Genomic DNA, 22,429 nt, shown 5'->3' with positions numbered 1-22,429 from the left:
AGAGGACTGCCGTTATGATCATATGAGACCTCACCTTCCAGGAAACTACAGTCAAACACCTACAACAATTACAAAACATTTTTTTAAATTTCTAATTATTTATATATTTTTAAACATTAGTGTCGAAGTGTCCTTGAGCAAGACACTGAACCCCTAATTTTCTCCTGATGTGCTGGTTGGTGCCTTGCATGGTTACCGCCGATATCAGTGTATAGGCTATGAATGTGTGGGTGAATGTAATGCACAATCTATGTCAAGCACCTTGGATAAAGGCGCTATATAAATGCACCATTTACCATTTACATGTTTTGGGAGAATATAGCAGTGGCGCCTATTTTCGGGTTCCATATATCGTTCCAGACCACATTCATTTCCCCATTCCAGACATTAAAAAGCCCACAGTATTTATATTGGCCACATGACATTTAGTGCTCTAAGCCAGAGGTTCCCGACCACCGGTACACATACATGTGCCGGCCCACGGGACATATCCCACCGGTACACGGGAAGGGAATCCCAAGTTTTCCTGACCGTGAATTCTATAACCTTGCGTCAAGGATTTTCCAAACAGCGGTGAAAAGTTGAATCGGTCGAATGAAGATACCAAGGATTCGTCAGCGACGTGTCACTGACTGTGGTTTATAAACACCTTTGAGTCTGTGTTACTTCTGTGTTGAACAGTGACAGCACTGTCGAATCCTTGGTACTGTATCTTTACCGTTCATGTGGGTTAAGCGAGCAGCTGCATCAGAGTAACAACAACAAGCTGTAGCATATTTCGTCACGCCCATGCTAATGACACAAAACGCTACACAGTGCGGGATTATTTCATGTCCAAACATTCAATTATCAGAAGATGATGTAAAAAGTAATGTAACTCTGCATTTTTAATTATAGTTTTCCACATGTCCAGTCATTTCTGAATAAGACATAGGCCTAATGTTTACTTTTTTTTAAATCATCCTGTCCTTGTTGTTATAACGTCATTTAGGTCAAATATATACTGTAACATTATGTTACACACGCACGCACGCACGCACACACGCACACACAGACTCACCGGTGGATGTAGTCGTCCTACTCTTTGAGTGACGGGTTCGTTAAGGACCGCCTCCACCTTGCAGTGAGCCGTCTGCTCCACCCTCACCTCCAGATGCCTGTGAGTCAGGGAAACAGCGCCCCCTCTGGACACCTGCAGCCTTGACGTCTCCACCTGCAGCCTCCCGGAGCAGCCGGGAGCCAGGAGCACCCACAGCATCAACACACACCGCAGGGCGGCCATGTTGGCTCCACTACTGTATATCTGCTTCCTGCATGGTAAAGAAAGAATGTCAACACACCGCAAGGCTGCCATGTTGGCTCAAAAATAAACCCCAGCATTCCGATTTTGGGGGGAGCATTTGGCAAAAATAATCAGATCTAAAAGCTGATGACAGCTTATCGGTGGGCTATTTTTTAAGGCGAATATATTTGGTGTTGACGGAAAGAAGTGGCTTAACACATAAAACGCCATTGGCCTTAATCTACCTCAATTAATACATGTTGCACTTAACGCCAATGCCGTAGATGTACGGCAATTGATATTTTATTATAGTGCTCTTGATTTGATTGATCAGGTCGTAATGCTACTCACGTTAGCTTTGGGTTGCTAGCTGATGTTGTCAATAACACTGGATGGCACCATATTGATCTCCGTGTGCATAGAGACCCATTCTATCTGTTTCTTTAAATCGCCTGTATCTCCTATTCCTTGTCCCAGTTGGCATTTCTGGTCAAAACAATGTTTATTCCACGGCCCACAGAATGAGTGACAAATGCCACTGAACACTAGAGGGGGTTAGAGTGGCCTTGCCGGGGCGCCGCCGAAAATCAGTCCCCAATAACCCCCCCATCCCCCAAAATGTGGTTATGGTTTGGGATCGGACTAAAGAGAGTTTGGATCAGTGCCACCGTGCTACCCCAAACCCCCCGAAACTTCACATACAAAACTGCATTTTGGCACAGATATTATTATTATTATTATGAATTACCTGGCTGTGTGCTTCCTCCCCTCCCATGTGTCTCAAAACGTTGTCTTTAGCTTAACCACATTATCAGCAGCTCATGGTCAAATCTCACTGTATGACCAACTGTAAGTAGCCTATTCTATATAAAATGTACAACGGCATCATCTCCTGGGCAGTTTTCAGGAGAGGAGAGGGTTTTAATGTTTTAATCACGTAGGATATATTATTGTAAGCTTGAAGCTTCTATCAGAGCACCTAGACTAGCTTGGTTTGGCGAGACGTAGACAGTAGACATAAAGGCCCTTAACAATGCGGTGTACACGAGGTGTACACCAGGTGTACACCAGGTGTACACCTGGTGTACACCGCGTTGATAAATAAGGGCCAAAGGATTTATCTTAAGACGTAAGGATTTCTTCCTGATGAAAACATAAAAAGTAAACACTCAATGGTAAGACGGTATAGATAGTTTGTGAAGTAGCCTGTCGTTTCCATCAAGGTGGTATCGCTCAAAGTGCCTGCCAAACGTAAGCTCCTTATTTTCTTAAACATCCGAGTAATTGTTCGTTGCATTGTGCTCTCTTGTAACACTGGGCGAAAAACAAGAGCAAGGATTCAATTAAACGGCGATAAAACATTAAAAACAATAACGTGCCATATGTCGTTAATGACATTGAGGGCTTAATACAATGCATCTCCATGTGCCAAGCGTCTGCTATAGATGCGAGGCCGGGGCTTGGCGCCTTGCCAAGTGACAACGATTTTCCTGTTTAGAGGGAATGGGCCAAACTACAGCCTTTAAAATATATTGCGTTTATCTGTGCAGGATTTCAATTTCAGTGGGTGCAGGTTCTATTAAATAAGTATTTTAACACTCATGTTTATTTATTTATGGTTCTAAATTTCTCCTAAGATCACTTTGGAGGGACAAATGTGACGTTGGGGGGGATAACACCCGCCCCCCACCCATTTGCGCCCCTGTGCTCAAGTGAAAAATGGCTGCTGCCTTAATAGTGTGTGAGAACTATAGATTTTGGGGCATGAATAATATAATAGACGCTTTTAATACAGAATTGATCAATGTCACCATGGGCCACATACTGTACACAAAACAAAAATAGAATGAACAAACTGTACAAAAAAAGAACAACGCCCCTGGTCCTTAGTAGTTTGAGAAATCCAGTGACTTACTGTAGTGAACTGGTGAGAGAGGTGCGAGTTCACAGTAGTGGGGTGGGGGGGGGGGTGGGGGAGGGGGGGCACTGCGGACAGTCTGCAATCCTTGTTGTGAGGTATCAGCGCCTTCTCTCATTCCACTTCCTGGTCAAGTCATGTGACCTTTAGTCATGTGATCTGCACTGCAGCGAAGACGTTCACTGTTGGCAGAGATGGACAAAATACCTAAATGTCGTCAAGATATAACACACACACACACACACACACACACACACACACACACACACACACACACACACACACACAGTACAGTAAAGTACGGTACGGTATGGTACGGCACAGTACAGCACTGTACTGTATGTATGGTACAGTACAGTACAGTATGGTACAGTACAGTACGCTACAGCACAGTACAGTACAGCATGGTACAGCACAGTGCAGTACAGTACAATACAGTACAGTATGCTACTGCACGGTACAGTACAGTACAGTACAGTACAGTACAGTACAGTACAGTACAGTACAGTACAGTATGCTACAGAGCATGTGAGCGGTGCGGAGCACGATCGGCGTGAGGAGTGGAGCGGTTGCATTTTGAACTGAGCACTGAGCGGGTTTTAAAATGGGTCAGAACTAGCCTGATTATCAGACTGTAGCTTCCCTCAAGAGTCCCTAGACTCAGTCCACTCAGAGAGTGGGCGGGATCTTTGGGCTGGATCCAGGCTAGGTCAGAACGGCTTCCGGAACGAGAACTGTCCTCCGCTCCGAGCCGCTCAGTGCACACGTTTAAAAAGTGTTACAAATCAGTACAAAGGGAGTCTACCAACGCGCCTCAAGCCAGGAACGGCTGGTCCGGTGCATCACAGGAGCAAGGACACAGGAGAGGACACTGGAGCAGCTCGGACAATGTAAGCCTTTTTATTAGGTGCTAGTATACAAACGACTAACGTTTCGACCTATAGTCATGAACTTGACTTGACATGACTCTGATGAAGACCGCATAGGTCAAAACGTTATAGTCGTATGTATACTAGCACCTAATAAAAATAGTGCAGGAAAAAACCCTCTAAAAGAGGCTTAGTTTTTGAGGTACCCCTCCCCGAGGTATAACAAAACGGGACAACGTTTTTTCATATCTTTAGGATGTCCCCTTCATGAAATGGATTGTCCCAAGATTTACTTTTACTGCAAAAGTCATGAAATTAATCCATGAAGTGACTCACCACATAGGCAAAAAAACGCCTATCCTAAAAGAGGGAGTTCCAAGTAAATCCTCTGTCATTTTCTACCTGCTGATTGTTTTTACATCATACTTGCACAGATGGTCTACAGGTAGTGTGCCTACATCCCAGCACAATCAGAATGCCAATATCTGGTTCTATTGTGAATCAGCAGCCTTTTATATAAGGTATTAAATAGGCGGAAATAGCAAAAAGTTAACTTTTCTGAGCAACATTCACTTGTCCTACTCTTTATCAGGGTTAGAACTAAATGGGACATAGTTTTTTCATATCTTTAGGATGTCCCCTTCATGAAATGGATTGTCCCAAGTTTTACTTTTACTGCAAAAGTCAAGAAATTAATCCATGAAGTGACTCACCACATAATGAAAAAAAACCTCAATCATGAAAGAGGGAGATCCAAGTCATTTTCTACCTGCTGCATGGTTGGTTTTATGTCATGCTTGCACAGATGGTCTAGTCAGGTACATCCTAAAGCAACCTAAATGCCAATATTTGGTTCTATAGTGAATCAGCAGGCTTTAATATAAGGCCTTATTAGAGGCAGAAATAGCCAAAAGCATAGAAACTGCAGTATCAACCATCAATCTATTTACTTTGAATGCAAAAGTCATGCAATTCTTCAATTAACTTTTTGCACCAAAAAAAGTGCATACAGTGACCCCAGTGTCTACAGGTGTCTGTAGACAGTAGTGTCTATCGTACATGAGCAGGGTTTTATTAGCCTGGCTAATAAGCCAGAACGAATCAGCCGTTGTCAAAAACAATTGCCTCTGGCAATTTGAGTCTGGCTTATTAGCCAGGCTAGGGTTTTATAGGCACTCTGGGTTAGAATCATAGGTGTTACACTCAAGAGTACAGGTCTCCGCCAGACCAATTACAGGTTATTGTGGGCTGGAAGTCAATCTTAGCCAGTCAGGATGGAATATGAAAAATCTGAAAGAACTGTTTCTTTATTGTACAGATGACGGTCACACGCGGACGGACAGACAGGGTGAAAAACATAGAGATGCCATGCCTTTCGTCCTGGTGGAGACAATATGTTTTTACCCAGCCACTTCATATTCATATAGAATCTATTATTCTCAGATGGACCTAATAGTACAGCGGCTTATACCCCAATACAAGAGGTATTGTGCACTTTTTCAAAAAAGCATGAAACTTCTACCATAGTTAGATGATATCATGAGGTGTATTTTCAGATGTGGAGTCAAGTCAGATTTGACCCCTGAGGCCCGGTAGAGCATAATATGTGACCAATACCCATAACATCCTATATAAGGCAAAAAAGTCCAAATTTCATCATTCTTTAAGTAGCATGTGACATATGAAACTAGGGTGTTTGCATGATTCTGAATCCATTCCAAGCATTAGTTTTGCAAAAAAACACTCATTGGGCTTAAAACGGCCATGCCCACTTGCCCAAATGTGCTGGCATCATCAATTTGTGATGACGGCATTGGCCGTTTTTAGCCCAATGAGTGTTTTTTTGCAAAACTAATGCTTGGAATGGATTCAGCATCATGAAATCACCCTAGTTTCAAATGTCACATGCTACTTAAAGAATGATGAAATTTGGACTTTTTTGCCTTATATAGGATGTTATGGGTATTGGTCACATATTATGCTCTACCGGGCCTCAGGGGTCAAATCTGACTTGACTCCACATCTGAAAATACACCTCATGATATCATCTAACTATGGTAGAAGTTTCATGCTTTTTTGAAAAAGTGCACAATTTTTTGGTAATCCGCTGTACTATAATATCGCTACACCTGAAAGCATCAAGAATGACACATTATTGATGTTGTATTCTATAGGTCTATTTAAAATAAATTACAAAAATCAAATATTTAGACAATATGAAGACGATGAATAGGTTAACTAGAGCTAGAGCTATCATTTGTGCACGTGTCATTGCTCAACTTCTTGCTTGTTTTGTTTTTCTCTTTTGTTTTGTTTTTGTTTTGTTTGTTTTTTTGTTTTGTTTTGTTTAGATGTGTATGCGCCAATCAATAAAGTAAACTAAACTTTTAAGTGAAAAGGGGGCAGGTATTTATAAGAATTTATTCTTCTTCCTGCTCCTTTTCGTCATAGGTGTATCAGATACTGTATGAAAGACAAATGAATTATGAAATATATTAATTGTTATCTATTATGATTTGTACTGTATTGTGTTACACTATGTGCGAAATAAAATGAAATGAAAATGAAATGAGGTCCATATAGCCTAAATGCAGTATGGTTTAATGCTGTAGAATTCACAGCTTTGTGTGTGCCATTCTTTTTTTTTTTTTAATAATTTTTATCCCACGATTTTGTAACCCATTTTTCACCCCTGTGTCAATTATCTAATGTGATCCTGGGCTCTACACACCCTCCGCCAACCTAGTCCCCATATATGGGGGACATGGGGAGAGCAACGGACTTGAACTCATGCTTCCTTCATGCCTGAGTGTCCAAGTTGCTCCTTTACACCTGACAGTGGGAGTTTCCCTGGTTGGACGTAGCGCGTGGAAGGAACACGTTATTCCAACCAGTTCCTTTCCCCTCCATCAGGCACCCCGGCTGGCCAGGGGGAGGCAGTTTAGAGACCAGGATTACTGCATGTTTTTTGTGAGGGTACCTACCCTAGGGGACACGGGGAGAACATGCAAACTCCACACAGAAAGCCCCTTTCGCCAACCCCGCCTCGGGTATGGGCACTGATGATGCGGAGGAGGAAACACGCCGCCAGCACCCAAAGCGACCCAAGCGGGAATCGAACCCAGGACGTTCTAGCTGTGAGGCGACAGCACTACCAACTGTGCCACCGTGCCCCCGTGTGTGCCATTATTAATGAATAATCAACAATCAGCAGCTTATGGAAACCAATTTGGCCCCAGTCAGTCAGTTCCCCCCACAATGCTCAAGATGACATTGAGAATAAGCTGCTGATTGATAAGTAGTACCATAGAAGACGTTAGGCCTCACCCACACCTATACATCTAGCATACAACAATGTTGCCTTATATAACAATATTTTGTCATTCCAGCTGTTTTGAGGCATAGGCTCAAGACAGAAACATCCTTAGATTCCACATGAATGTGAGTAAACTAAAAACATGGCATCAAAATATATTTCCTGTTATTAAGTTTGTATAGGCCTTTTACAGTATTGGATCAGGATTAGAACATTTAGAAGTAACTCTTGAAAAGAAAACTGTTGGATAGATAGATAGATAGATATATAGATAGATAGATAGATAGATAGATAGATAGATAGATAGATAGATAGATAGATAGATAGATAGATAGATCGATCCACTTATAACCAGTAAGACGCCTGAGGGTGAGAAGCGACCGCGTCATAAAGGGCGAGGTGACGTGCACGCATCCACCTGGGTGACTGCTGGGCGAGCGCTGGCGCTTTGGCATGGGGGGTAAGATCAACATATGGAATTAATTCTGTACTGGCCATATATGGAGCATGTCTTGAGTGTACAGGGTTTGATGAGGTCAGATCAACATATGGAATGTCAGAACAGGTCAGCTCCATATAGATCTAAGGGTGGCAGCAGGGGCAGTGTCTTGAGTGTAAAGGGTTTGATGAGGGCACATGAGCTGGGCCTTCATTTTCAGGCCTGTTGAGAACTCTAGTTTTCGCCGACTGCCGGGCACGGTTTGAGGTCAGATGTAGAGTTGCTGGCCAATATTGATACATCAGGGATCTCCATATACTGTATGGGCTTAATTGCGACATCAGGTTGTATTTACTATGACATCAGGGACCTCCGATGCCACGTGATGTTATGAGACCTGGGCACCATATATTGGGGCTTTAGAGTGTTACACTGACTGACGGACAAAAATGTACTATTTCATAGTAAACGCGACCTGCGGTCACAATAAGGCCTTATATAAACGGTTGCTTATTCACAATAGAACCAAATATTGGCATCCTGGGGGCAGAGAGCACTGAGGGGGAAGGTGCCCAACCCCCAGAAAAGGGCACCATTTTGGGGTGGACTTTTTGTGGGGGTCCCTTGTGCCATTTCACATCAGAAATATCCAACTAGGATGTTCCACAATAACTTGGCCTGTGTCATTGGACAGTAAAATAATACATTCTAATTTCCATGTAAACATAAAAATATATAAAGTGTGTGTGTGTGTGTGTGTGTGTGTGTGTGTGTGTGTGTGTGTGTGTGAAATGAAATGATTACTATATTTACCCAGGGTATCTGGGCTAAGCTCAAGAACTTGTTTCCAGCCAGGCCCTGCTCATAGAACATTTCATCGTAGTGGTTCAATGCCTTGTTCAAGGGCACTTCAGCAGTGGTAATTTTAACGTGTCGGACCGCTGATTCGAACTGGCGACCTTCCGGTATCAAGACCGCTCCGCAATCCTTTCAGTGGGGTATACTTCATGGATGGATTTAATGACTTTTGCAGTAAAAGTAAAACTTCTGACCATCCATTTCATGAAGAGGACATCTTAAAGATATGAAAAAACAATGTCACATTTTGTTGATAAATAGTAGGACCAAAATTACAAGTGAATGTCAGAAAAGTAAACTTTTTGCTATTTCCGCCTATTTAAGGCCTTATATAAAAGGCTGCTGATTCACATTAGGACCAAATATTGGCATTCTGATTGTTCTGGGATGTAGGCACACTACCTGTAGACAATTTGTGCAAGTATGATGTAAAAACAAACAGCAGGTAAAAAATTACAGAGGATTTACTTGGAACTCTCTCTTTCAGATAGGCGTTTTTTATTGCCTATGTGGTGAGTCACTTCATGGATCAATTTTAAGACTTTTGCAGTAAAAGTAAATCTCGGGACAATCCATTTCATGAACGGGACATCCTAAAGATATGAAAAAACTATGTCCCGTTTTGTTATACCTCGGGGAGGGGTATAGTCAACTTTTGGGGCTTTTGTTCCTGCACTAAAGGCTTAAATTGTCCGTGCTACTCCAGTGTCTCCTCCTCCTTCTGTTACAAATAAGTGTTTAGAACCTAAACGCTTGGATTTAGTGTGTGCAGACTCTGCAGAGCGCATTTACCAAAAGTATGAAAGTGTGCTGAAATATTGGAACATTCGTCAACGCGTGATTCGCGTGGCGACCGACAGTGCCAGCAACATGTTCAAGACACAACACGAACGAATGACGAGCGGGACAAAAGCCGCCGAGAGCGAAGAGCGGATTTCTCGGCCGATCCGCAACGCTCACATGCTGTGGTATGCTACAGTACGATACGGTACATTACAGTATGGTACATTACAGCACGGTACAGTACAACACAGTATGTTACAGTACAGTGTGCTACAGTACAGTATGGTACGGTACAGTACATTGTGTTACAGTACATTATGGTACATTACAGTACGGTACAGTACAGTATGACACTTTACGGTACGGCAAAAATGAAACGGAGGCAGTTGTGCAAGGGCAGAGTTCTGTGCAGGGGGATCAGAACGAGCAAAATTAATTAAATGATCAAGAGAAAGTGGCCAAAGGTGCAAAAGAAAAGACCAGCGGGGTGTTACAGAGAAACAAACTGACAAAGAAAAATGGGAATAAAGAGATTAACAAGCAGCGTCAGGCTGACGATGTGGTTAAAGAGGGACTAACAGGTGAAAGTGTGTCTGCTGAAAAAAGAAGCGCAGGTTCATCAAACACACCAGCAGGCCAGTCGGGGGAAAAAAAGAAGACTGCAGCAGTTGTTCAAAACATGTTTTTTGGCCAAATGTCTGTAGTTGCTGGGAAAAAATACATTTTTGAGGATATATGTTTATCTAGTAAATCCACCAAAAGGAAACTTAACACATAATTTGCTAACCATGTATCCGTACGTCTTTAATCACTTTTTTATTGAATACTTTCATTCATCTTTTTACCCACCCGGACAATGAAGAACCATCCCCCTTTCATTGCTACAAAGAACCAATCACGTGATAAAAAAAAAAAAAAAAAAAAAAGCCTCCCCCCTCATGAAAACAGGGCGGCGGGCCACTTTACGTGTAGAAGGCAGGTTATCTAAAATGGACGCGCCCATGATCTAGTCTAGTCAGTGTGTGAATAGAAGTATCACATTTCACCCAACACCACAACACTCGATTCCCCCCTCCCCTCCTGTTTCTCCCGAGGAGGAGGACCTTGCGAGATGGGGGGGTCTGTCTGTCTGATCATGGAAAAAACATGATGAACGCTGCCTAACAATTCTGCACCGTATGGATGCCAACCGCCACAAAACCCCACGAAGACGAAGCTGCGCCGTATCGGCATTGCATAACGTCTGCAACACACATGGACAGAATTGGACGGGGGGGGTGCATGATTCCTTCTTCATACTACGAACTAACAAACTAATCACAGTATCGAGGGACGAGGGACGGTCCGTCGATACTGTGGCCGGGTTACACAGGTCTTCCATTGGGGGATCACCGCCGGAGCCGTCATCATGTGTGATCGATCGTAAAACACTTTTGTATTCATTATAATTGCAGTGATAAGATTGCAATGAACGCGTCAGGGACGTAATCGACCCGGTTGTAACTTAGCCTATAACGAACGAAACTTTTCCCCATCCTAAATGGTTTATATTCTGTACAACATCGCCGCCGGTTATCTACATGCCCAGACATGTACAGATGGATAAGTACTAGGCCTAATGACAACGCTGGATAGTGGGACTTTGATCAAGACTTTGATGTCCCCTGTTAGTGCGATCGACGGAATGAAAGCAATCTGTGCGATAGATTCGGCTCGGCGAGGCGATCATCATCATCCTCCTCCTCCTCCTCCTCCTAGAGTAAGAAAGCAGACTTATGGAAAGTTTAAAGTCACAGACATTGACAGGCAGATATAAACATGAACACAATAAATATCCTATACATCCTATACACTGAATGAAAGTCCTGAATGTGTACTTTTACGAGGAAAACAGTACACATTGATCCCATGTACAGTTTGTCAGAAATTGGTTATTGAATGCACCTTGCGCCCACCAGATATAACTTCAGAGAAGACATGGACCTGAACTCAAGATTCACAAAATAAGGCCTATAGCGACATATCAATATTATATACCGCATGAAACAGAAGACTTTCTGCTTTCATAAGAAAAAAACTTATACTGTAATAATAATACAAATCACACCCCTGTGAAGTGAGTGGTGCAACTCTGTCCCATATTCTGTTCTCTACTTATTCAATACAGCTCGCTATATACGGACTGAGGCAGAAAGTCATGTAAACCTTTTATTTACAGTTTGGTCTGTAAACTTCTACTGTAATAATAAAAACCAAACCCCTGTATAGTGAGTGGTGCAACTCTGTCCCATATTCTGTTCTCTCTTATTCAATACAGCTCGCTATATACGGACTGAGGCAGAAAGTCACCTTTTTATTACAGTTTGGTCTGTAATGGGGGGCCTCAGTCCGTATATAGCGAGCTGTATTGAATAAGTAGAGAACAGAATATGGGACAGAGTTGCACCACTCACTTCACAGGGGTGTGATTTTTATTATTATTACAGTAGAAGGTTTTTTTCTTATGAAAGCAGGGAGTCTTCCGTTTCATACGGTATATAGTATTTATAGGTCGCTATAGGCCATGTCTTCTCTGAAGTTCTCTCAGGTGGGGGCAAGCTGCATTCAATAGCCAATTACTGACGAACTGTAGATGGGATCGATGTGTACTTTTTTCCTCGTGAAAGTACACATTCAGGGCTTTCATTCGGTGTATAGTATGTATAGGATATTATTTGTGTTCATTTTTATATCTGTCTGTCAATGTATGTGAACTTCAAGCTTCCATAACTCTGCTGTCTGTTCAAGCTGCAAAAGCAGGCGTTACAAAAAGGTCAATATCGCCAGAATGGAAGAAGATGGAAGATTTAAATTGGAGTGGACAAGTTAAGCTTTCTTTTGAGGTATGCTGTGTGATTTTCGCTATAAGAGAACATTTACTGTGGGCCTCAGAAAAGGTCCTTTCGTTCAATGCATCACCCCTAGCACAGCCGGAATAGCTCTGCTCAAAATGGCTAGCAATCAATGTGTTAATGAGAAGGAACAACCTGGTACTAAAGGTAAAAATTTGAAAGCAATGGAAAATATGTCAACATCAGATGATGATGAATGTGATTGGTCTCCTTCACAAGAAGAGGCTTTGTCTCCCTCACAGGAGGCTTAAATGGAGTTCTATCCTATTGATACAATTTGCAAGATGGGGCTTTTACTGACCAAGAGATTTGGAGGCTTAAGAAAATGATTACAAAAGTTAAAAAGGCAACTATAGAGGATGATGATGATTAAGTTGATTTTGTTTTTCCACACATTTGTATGTGTGTTTTCTGTACTGTCAATTTTTTTATTTTTGATGGGGGACTTTAAAATTGGTTCTTTAAACAGAAGTGATGCAAAAAGAGCTTCTCTTTATAAACTGATAGAGTTAAAAAGAATGGATGTAACTTTTATTCAAGAAACGCACAGTGATGTTACAAATGAAAACAAGAGTGGCCTGGAGGTTATTCTAAGTCATAAATTGTCTAACAGCGGTGGGGTTGGGGTGCTTTTTTCAAAGGGCTTCAGTCCTTATTCTTTTGAAGTGGAAGAAGTAATGTGTGGCTATATTTTAAAAGTGAAAGTTCAATATGAAAACGTGACAATGAATTGTATTAATGTTTATGCTCCAGTTTTGGCCATTGAAAGAATTAATTTTTTGGATATTTTGTGTAATATTCAAAACTGCAGTGACGATTTTTTGTTTTTGGGTGGCGATTTTAATTGCACAGAATTGGCGTCAATTGACAGAAATCACTTAGAGCCTCATCTTGCTTCTTCTGTTAGACTTAGGCGTCTAATAGAGACTCATGAGTTGAAAGATGTGTCGAGGGGTTTTCGTAGAAATGCTAGGCAGTACACATCGTTTTGTCTTTGGCTAGGCTTGATCGTTTGTATTGTTTTGAACATTTTGGTATTTTTAAAGATTGCAGAATTGTTCCTGTTGGTTTTTCTGATCATTGTCTTGTTCACTGTTCATGTTACATACAGAATATTAAGGTGCAAAGTGCGTATTGGCATTTTAATACGGGTCTTTTTCATGACAAATCTTTCGCAGAGGCTTTAAAACTTCTGTGGGTCTCACATAGGCAGAATAAATCTAACTATTCCTCATTGCAGCAATGGTGGGATATTGGTAAGACCCAGATTAAACATTTTTGTCAGCAGTATACTCGCAATGTTACTAGACATATTACCAGGTCTCTTCAAGACCTAGAGATTGAAGTGGTAGAGCTACATAATTTGGTAGATTCTACAGCAAATCAAGAGCAAAGTGAAGCTCTTAAATCTAAAAAGGCTTTGTTAGCCAACCTGCTGGGCTTTACAGCACAGGGAGCTCTGGTCCGGTCCAGGTTCATGAATGCATCTCACATGGACGCCCCCTCGCAGTTCTTCTTTGGTTTGGAGCGGAAGAATGGTCAGAAAAAGATAATTCACTCACTGCGAGCAGACAATGGTTCTACAATCACGGGCACTCCTGAGATTCGGAGATATGCCACCTCCTTCTACAAAGAACTGTTTAAAGAGGAGTATGTGGAGGATGCTGAGCTCGCTGACTCGTGTTATGGACTTCCTCAGGTGAACAAGCGCGATAACACAGTGTTGAACAGAGAACTGTCTGTGAATGAACTGTACACTGCTCTCATGAGCCTGGGAAACGGCAAAGCACCAGGCATTGATGGACTGCCTGTTGATTTCTACAAGTCGTTTTGGGCAGTGATTGGTGGAGATATGCTGGAGGTGTTTCGGGACAGTTTGAGCAAAGGACTGTTGCCACTGAGCTGCAGGAGGGCAGTTATCACCCTTCTGCCAAAGAAGGGGGATCTACAGGAGCTAAAGAACTGGAGACCTGTTTCTCTGCTGTGTGGGGACTACAAGATTCTCTCCAAGGCTCTGGCCTCCAGACTCAGAGAGGTGATGAGTGAGGTCATTCATGTCGATCAGACTTACTGTGTGCCTGGCAGGTTAATAAGTGACAACATCACTTTAATTAGGCATGTTTTGGACGTCTCTAGCTCATTCGGCTTGGATACTGGTCTTATTTCCATAGACCAAATGAAAGCTTTTGACAGAGTTGAACGAGGGTACCTGTGGCAGACCTTAGGTGCCTTTGGGTTCAACTCTGGATTTATTGCTAAGATCAAGGTACTGTATAGTGACATTGCGAGTATACTTAAAGTTAATGGTGGCTTGGCTGCGCCTTTTGATGTAAAACGGGGGATACGACAAGGATGCTCACTCTCAGGAATGTTGTACTCTCTCGCCATAGAACCACTGCTTCATAAATTAAGGAGAGAACTTTCAGGTGTTTCTTTCCCTGGTTGCATGACAGCAGTCAAACTCTCTGCTTATGCAGATGATGTAATTGTAACAGTAAATACACAAAGAGACATTGATTGTTTGGAGAAGAATATTGATTTTTTTAATAAGCTCTCCTCAGCCAAAGTTAATTGGGCAAAAAGTGAGGCTGTAATGGTCGGGGATAAATTGAAAGATGAATTAAGTTTACCAGAAGGGTTAATTTGGAAAAAAGGAGGTATAAAGTATTTGGGTGTTTTTTTGGGTGAAGAGTCCATGTTAAAAAAGAACTGGGAGAATGTTTTAGAAAAAATAGAAGGAAAGCTTAAAAAGTGGAAATGGCTTTTGCCAAGCATGTCCTATAGAGGTAGAACACTCATAATTAATAATCTGGTGTCTTATTTGTGGCATAGATTAGCTTGTGTGGACCCTCCTCCAAAACTGCTTTCAAAGATTCAGGTTATCTTGGTCAATTTATTTTGGGATAAACTGCACTGGATTCCACAAGCTGTTCTCTTCCTTCCTACCTTCCTGCCTAGTAGAGGTGCTGCTTTCCGTCTGCAGTTTGTTGTATGGACCTGAAGATTTGGTATGGAGACCACTTGCTCATGTCACTCTTCAACGCTTTAATGGACTGGGCCTGAATAACTCACTGTTTCTAGTGGATTTTAAAACCATGATCTTCAAGGATTTGCCGCTTTTCTACCGCGGAATCTTCACTATCTGGAAAGTGTTGGTGAAGGAGAGGCTGGAGGAAAACACCTCTTTGTTTTGGTTACAAGAACCTGCAGTGCATGGAGAACGCTTGGGCACCCCCTGCTGGGCAGGTTCAGCTGTTGCAGAAGTGTTTCGCAGGGCTGGGCTTCTAACCTTGGGATCTGTTGTGAACATTGCTGGGCCTAACTTGGATAATGCTGCTGCTCTAGCATCTGAGTTAGGAGTGAGATCTGTGAGGAATGTTAATAAGCTGCTTGATCACTGGAAGCACCAACTGACTGGACATGAATGCCTATTGCTGGAACAATATAGCAAAGGTTTGGTTGGGCCTCATAACGATGATTTATTTCCAGGTCTTGGTATCTGTCCTGACTTTGGTAACTGTGCTGGGGTTTTCATAAATGAAAATAGTTATAATGTCCGAGTAGGGCTGTGCCCGACTAAGGATTTGTATAGTCGAAATTAATATGAATACATTTGCTGTTAGTCGACTGATAGTCGACTGAACACCCCCCTGCACCCCCCCCCAAAAAAAAAAACACATTTGCATTAAGGTTGGGCGATAAGCTCTCAAGGCGCCGCGTCCTGCCTGTTTTTGCAGCGCCGTTCGCTACGCGTTGAGAGCTTGTAGATCCGTCTATTTTTGCAGCGCAGCTGCGCAGCCAGGGTAACAAAATAAAAAATAAGTTACAGGTGGAGATGAAGTGAAGTTGGAACGGACAAGCAGCTGCACAAGCTAACATCACAACCACTGGCTGGTGACAGTGTTGTTAGCCGCAGCAACATGTAGCCTGCCCTGGTAACTTCTCCTCCTCCCCGGAGAACTCTTGCCTCCCCGCACCGTCGGGGAGGCTGATCCACAAGCTCTCAAGGCATCGCGTCCTGCCTGTTTTTGCAGCGCCGTTCGCTACGCGTTGAGAGCTTGTAGATCTGTCTATTTTTGCAGCGCTGGTGTCGGGGTTCGTTCACGTTGTCAATAAAAAAATAACCTAGATTACAGGCGGAGATGAAGTTCAATCAGTGGGTTGAATCAGTAGCTACGCGCTAAGCTAACGATCCCCGACCCTACACTAACACTAGCAGCCTGTTTTTTATTTTCCCCCCGACTTCACGGGTGGCGCATTGGGATTGTGATGAGACACGAGACAGCAGTGTGCATTCTGTTGTGACTGTATATTATTAAACTGCATGGGTCTGGACTCCGGAGCATAAACAACATGTAGGCTACAGTACAGTAGCCTCCCTCGGCTTGGTCCCTCCCAGCCTTTACTCTGGCTGCCAGACCCTGATGCTGCGGTGCGGGGACTGGGAGCATACCATTATAACGGAGGGGTTTTCCACCCGGCCCAAAAGAAAAAATTCGTCCCGACTGTTTTTATTTTTATTTTTTTTGGTGAACATCGACTGAGAGGTTGTCAGTCGACTGAGACCCGTTCCGATCGATTAGTCGACTATTCAACTAATCGAGGTCAGCCCTATAATGTCGTAGACTTGATGGAGGCAAACGGCAAAACGCTATATGAAATGATGGTAAAATGTTTAAATAAGGATAAATTGCACAATCGGGTTGACACACCTTGGAGGGGTCATTTGCTTTTGGGGGAAGAGGTTAAACCTGAGTGGAGGAGTGTTTACAAGCCACCATTGACTAAAAAAGTAGCTGACTTACAGTGGAGAGTGTTACATGGTATAATAGCTGTCAATGCTTTTATTTATGTCATGAATGAGGATGTTACTGATAAATGTCCTTTCTGTCCTGGCAGAGAGACCGTGTTCCACAGTTTTGTGGAGTGCAAACGCCTGGTGCCGTTGTTCAGGTTGCTGGAGAGGTTATTCAGTATGGTGGGAGACGTTTTCTCCTTACAAACATTTATTTTGGGTTTTAAATATAGAATGGCTACAAAACAAAAATCTCAACTCATGAATTTCATTTCAGTGGACATTGATGTAGACTTATTGTTCAAAAGGATGGTGAAAGCGAGAATCATGATTGATTTAAATTTTTATAAAGCAATGAATGACATTGATGGACATATGGGCCCTCATTTATCAACCGTGCGTACGCCAAAATATGGGTGTACGCCGAAATTACCGCAATTTTCGGCATTTACCATTTGCGCCAACGTTTGATTTTGAACTTGAGCCAGGACAAAACTCACGTCTGGTCGGGAGCTGTCGTACGCTTTGTCCTCACCTGTTTTTCTGTCGTAGAACAGCGGAGCAGCATTGTCTGAACTGCTGACACGCTGTCACAGGCATCTAAACATATGTTTTCACTCCTAAAATGTTAATATAAAACTGTATGTATATACATGTAAAAAGAAAAAGAAAAAGAGAGATTTCCAACTTTACAAGTAATTAAAATCGCGCAATTAAAAACAATATAACATGTTTACAATGTATTCGTTTGTGCTTAATCAAACAGTGCTTTACTGGCCTTGTTATGCGAGCGCACTTGTGAGATGATTTGGGAGCGCATCGCATGCGGCATGAGCGTGACATCAGATGCCTATAGAATCACTGTGATATTATTTAAAAAAAAAGGCACATGGACTGCACGCCTTTATTTCCAAGTGACAATGACAATCATACAGCTTGCCTATTTGCAATTGTAGCAGGCTATAGGCGTAAGGGGCTTAATCATTCACCATTTAAATAAGCGCTTTGACAGTTCAGATAAAAGCGAGATCATTTTCGGGGGTCGGGAGGCGTGCGTCGCCAGCCCAGGCCAGCACATACCGGCACACATGCAAACCTTCATCCATATGTTTATGATTCGTTCATCAATGATCAAATCACTCCATAAACGTTGATTATGACTGCCTTGACGACATGGTAGCCTATCTCTCATGCAGGCATCACTGACTCACCCACAGGACTTATCACAGCAGTGCGCAGTCTCACTGATCGCCTTCGCCGTGCACTGCGCACGAATGGGTAAAATTATTATAGGCCTACAAACGTATTCCATTCATGGCGATGCGATGTGTCATGTAGCCTTGAGGTGCGTGCGTGCGTGCGTGGACATGACAGAAAGGCAAGCGAGGTGAGAGGGAAACAGGTGAGAGGGAATTATTTAATTCATGCAGGTGTTCGTTCTTTATTTATTTAAGATACAACACACCAGTTAGTTGGGCTTGCAAGTTGTGTGTGTGTGTGTGTGTGTGTGTGTGTGTGTGTGTGTGTGTGTGTGTGTGTGTGTGTGTGTGTGTGTGTGTGTGTATGAGAGAGGGGGGTGAGGCGGGCAGTACGTTTTTCCTGTATCCATGGTTTCCAGGTCGTATTGCAGTTGTTCATGTCGCAAAAACGAGGGCGAGGCTTGATTTCATAGGGCGTGCCAGATAGATTTCAGCCGTCACATTTATAAACGTCCGAACGAAATTAAGGAAGAAACAGCTGTCTGCGATCACTTTGTAAATGCCGACCCGACGTGGGTGTACTACGAATCCTACACTCGAATTTGGGGCAGATTTTACACTCGATTGATAAATGAGGGCCATGATGATGTGTTGTGTTCCATAATGGATGAGCAACTTATTTTCTCTTTGGAAATTATGTGTTTTTTTTATCCTTGTTGGAATGTGTTTTTATTTTTGTGAGACTTGTTAAGTCGTGATTGATGAGAGTTTTGTTAAAATAAAGATTTGGTTAAAAAGTCAAAAAAAGGTCCCTGCTTCATCTCTCTCTCAGCTGGGGTCCCTGCTTCATCTCACTCTCTCAGCTAAGGGGTCCCTGCTTCATCTCACTCAATTCAATTCAATTCAATTCAATTCAATTCAATTCAATTCAATTCAATTCAATTCAATTCAATTCAATTCAATTCAATTCAAGTGTTGCCAAAGCACAATCACAGATATGACAAACAACAACATAACACTCTCTCTCTCAGCTAAGGGGTCCCTGCTTCATCTCTCTCTCAGCTAAGGGGTCCCTGCTTCATCTCTCTCTCAGCTAAGGGGTCCCTGCTTCATCTCTCTCTCAGCTAAGGGGTCCCTGCTTCATCTCTCTCTCTCTCTCTCTCTCAGCTAAGGCATCTCTGCTTCATCTCTCTCTCAGCTAAGGGGGTCCCTGCTTCATCCCACTCTCTCTCAGCTAAGGGGTCCCTGCTTCATCCCACTCTCTCTCAGCTAAGGGGTCCCTGCTTCATCTCACTCTCTCTCAGCTAAGGGGTCCCTGCTTCATCTCTCTCTCTCTCTCAGCTAAGGGGGTCCCTGCTTCATCTCACTCTCTCTCAGCTAAGGCATCTCTGCTTCATCTCTCTCCGCTAAGGGGTCCCTGCTTCATCCCACTCTCTCTCAGCTAAGGGGGTCCCTGCTTCATCCCACTCTCTCTCAGCTAAGGCGTCCCTGCTTCATTCCACTCTCTCTCAGCTAAGGGGGTCCCTGCTTCATCTCTCTCTCAGCTAAGGTAAACTTATTTTTGTTTGGCTTCCTTACAGACAATGCAGCGGCATACAGTAGATGGCTTAACATTCAAAACAACAAAAACACAGCAAGCACAGCAAACAAAGAGACAGAATAAAGAGTGCAAGAAGGAGCAAACAATAGAGTAGATAAATAGTAACATACGTACATGTGCATGTTTTCCCTGTAGTAACAAAGTTAGGTAAACTTGTTTGTGAACAGCTTCACAGTAGTGGGTTATGTGCCATAAACACAACACAGTTTAGTTTAAGATGGTGCCCCTGTTTTATCTCTCTGTCAGCTAAGGGGTCCCTGCTTCATCTCTCTCTCTCTCTCTCTCTCAGCTAAGGGGTCCCTGCTTCATCTCACTCTCTCTCTCAGCTAAGGGGTCCCTGCTTCATCTCTCTCTCTCAGCTAAGGGGTCCCTGCTTCATCTCTCTCTCTCTCTCTCTCTCTCTCTCTCTCTCTCTCTCTCTCTCTCTCTCTCTCTCTCTCTCTCTCTCTCTCTCTCTCTCTCTCTCTCTCTCTCTCTCTCTCTCTCTCTCTCTCTCTCTCTCTCTCTCTCTCTCAGCTAAGGGGTCCCTGCTTCATCTCTCTCAGCTAAGGGGTCCCTGCTTTAACTCTCTCTCAGTTAAGGGCTTCCTGCTTCATCTCACTCTCTCAGCTAAGGGGTCCCTGCTTCATCTCACTCTCAGCTAAGGGGTCCCTGCTTCATCTCACTCTCTCAGCTAAGGGGTCCCTGCTTCATCTCACTCTCTCAGCTAAGGGGTCCCTGCTTCATCTCACTCTCAGCTAAGGGGTCCCTGCTTCATCTCACTCTCTCTCTCAGCTAAGGGGTCCCTGCTTCATCTCTCTCTCAGCTAAGGGGTCCCTGCTTCATCTCTCTCTCAGCTGGGGTCCCTGCTTCATCTCACTCTCTCAGCCTAGGGGACCCTGCTTCATCTCACTCAATTCAATTCAATTCAATTCAATTCAATTCAATTCAATTCAATTCAATTCAATTCAATTCAATTCAATTCAATTCAACAGGCTTTATTGGCATGACATTTTACAAGTGTTGCCAAAGCACAATCACAGATATGACAAACAACAACATAACACTCTCTCTCTCAGCTAAGGGGTCCCTGCTTAATCTCTATCTCAGCTAAGGGGTCCCTGCTTCATCTCTCTCTCAGCTAAGGGGTCCCTGCTTCATCTCTCTCTCAGCTAAGGGGTCCCTGCTTCATCTCTCTCTCAGCTAAGGGGTCCCTGCTTCATCTCTCTCTCAGCTAAGGGGTCCCTGATTCATCTCTCTCTCTCAGCTATAGGGGACTAGAGGGGTTAGGGTGGAAGGAGATGAGGTGGAGAGATTGTACACAAACAGCTGTTTGAATACTTTGTCACGACTCACTTCTACTGAATGGAAAACACATTGAGCAACGTTGCCAAGTCTGCTTATTGTAAGCATCAATGGGCAATTTTTTAGTGGTGTAAACCACTCCTACAACTGGCTTTGTTATTGAGTGGTGTAAACCACTCCTACAACTGGCTTTGTTAGTGCAGAAAAAATGAGCATGGTTGCTATGTTCACCCTGTTCACCCGGGTGTGATTTCATTACGTCAGACATGATTTCATTACGTCAGACAGGCCTTACACCACTCAGTTCACACGGGTGTGATTTTTTTTTCCTGTAAAGGCACCAGTAGTGTTTTTCGTTTTGCTGTTTAAACCAGTGGTTCTTCATGTCAAAAACCCCCAGCTTAGTATTTGGCTACTTGTTAGAATGTTTAAAATATTAAAAATATTTCCACCCAAGATTATTTTGAAAGGCTTTTTTATTGTTTTCTTAAACCCGATTGCTTGAGTCTTTCACAGTCTGCCAGCCTCGCACGCACGCACGCGGGCGCACGCACGCACGCACACACACACACAGCATGTATGTTAGCAGCATGTTAGTTAGCAGCAGTTAGCATAGTGAGCAGAAGTGTGTGTGTGTGTGTGTGTGTGTGTGTGTGTGTGTGTGTGTGTGTGTGTGTGTGTGTGTGTGTGAGAGAGAGAGAGAGAGAAGACATAGGCACATACCTGCAGTTGGAGCTGACTGACCTCCTACAGCCGACACACAACACAACACACAGAGAAAGATAGACATCAAACTGTGTGTCCTGTTCTGCTGCTCTGTCTGTCTGTCTGTCTGGCAGCCCATGAGACAGAGAGGGAGAGAGAGAGAGAGAGAGAGAGACAGAGAGAGAGGGGGGAGAGAGGGAGAGGGGGGGTTGTAGCTAAACCACATGACAGGAACTTCACAGTACTGCCAAATGTTTTTACATCCCACTCACTAGCACCTCCCCCCCCCCCTCCAGGCCCCCCCGCTGCCGTTACACACCCCACTACCACCCCCCCCCCCCCCCCCCCCCCCCCCTCCTCTCTCTCTCTCTCTCTCTCTCTCTGTTGTCTGGTGCTGTGGTTCTGAGAGTGCGGTGTACTGGGACCCTTCGTGTTTGTTGAGCGGGTTTACAAATGGACCCTTGCTGGCTCTGTAACTCGATCAAGAGAG

General features: G+C 43.4%; 1 protein-coding gene across 1 annotated transcript; it reads right to left on the bottom strand.

Moving 5' to 3' along the window:
* Positions 1-7: 7 nt before the first annotated feature.
* Positions 8-22,058, bottom strand: LOC306918742 (FRAS1-related extracellular matrix protein 1-like; the record flags this gene model as incomplete). The annotated part of the gene is made up of 3 exons (XM_079531607.1): positions 21,958-22,058; positions 1,061-1,310; positions 8-59 (listed from the first exon to the last, which is right to left on the bottom strand). Coding segments are annotated over exons 2-3 (274 nt in total), but the record flags the coding sequence as incomplete, so codon positions are not given.
* Positions 22,059-22,429: the final 371 nt, after the last annotated feature.

The sequence above is a fragment of the Electrona antarctica genome (genome assembly GCF_951216825.1).
Source record: "Electrona antarctica genome assembly, contig: scaffold_571, whole genome shotgun sequence".
NCBI classification, from domain to species: domain Eukaryota; kingdom Metazoa; phylum Chordata; class Actinopteri; order Myctophiformes; family Myctophidae; genus Electrona; species Electrona antarctica.
The sequence above is the reverse complement of the archived record's forward strand: the minus strand, read 5'-3'. Positions and strand labels throughout refer to the sequence as shown.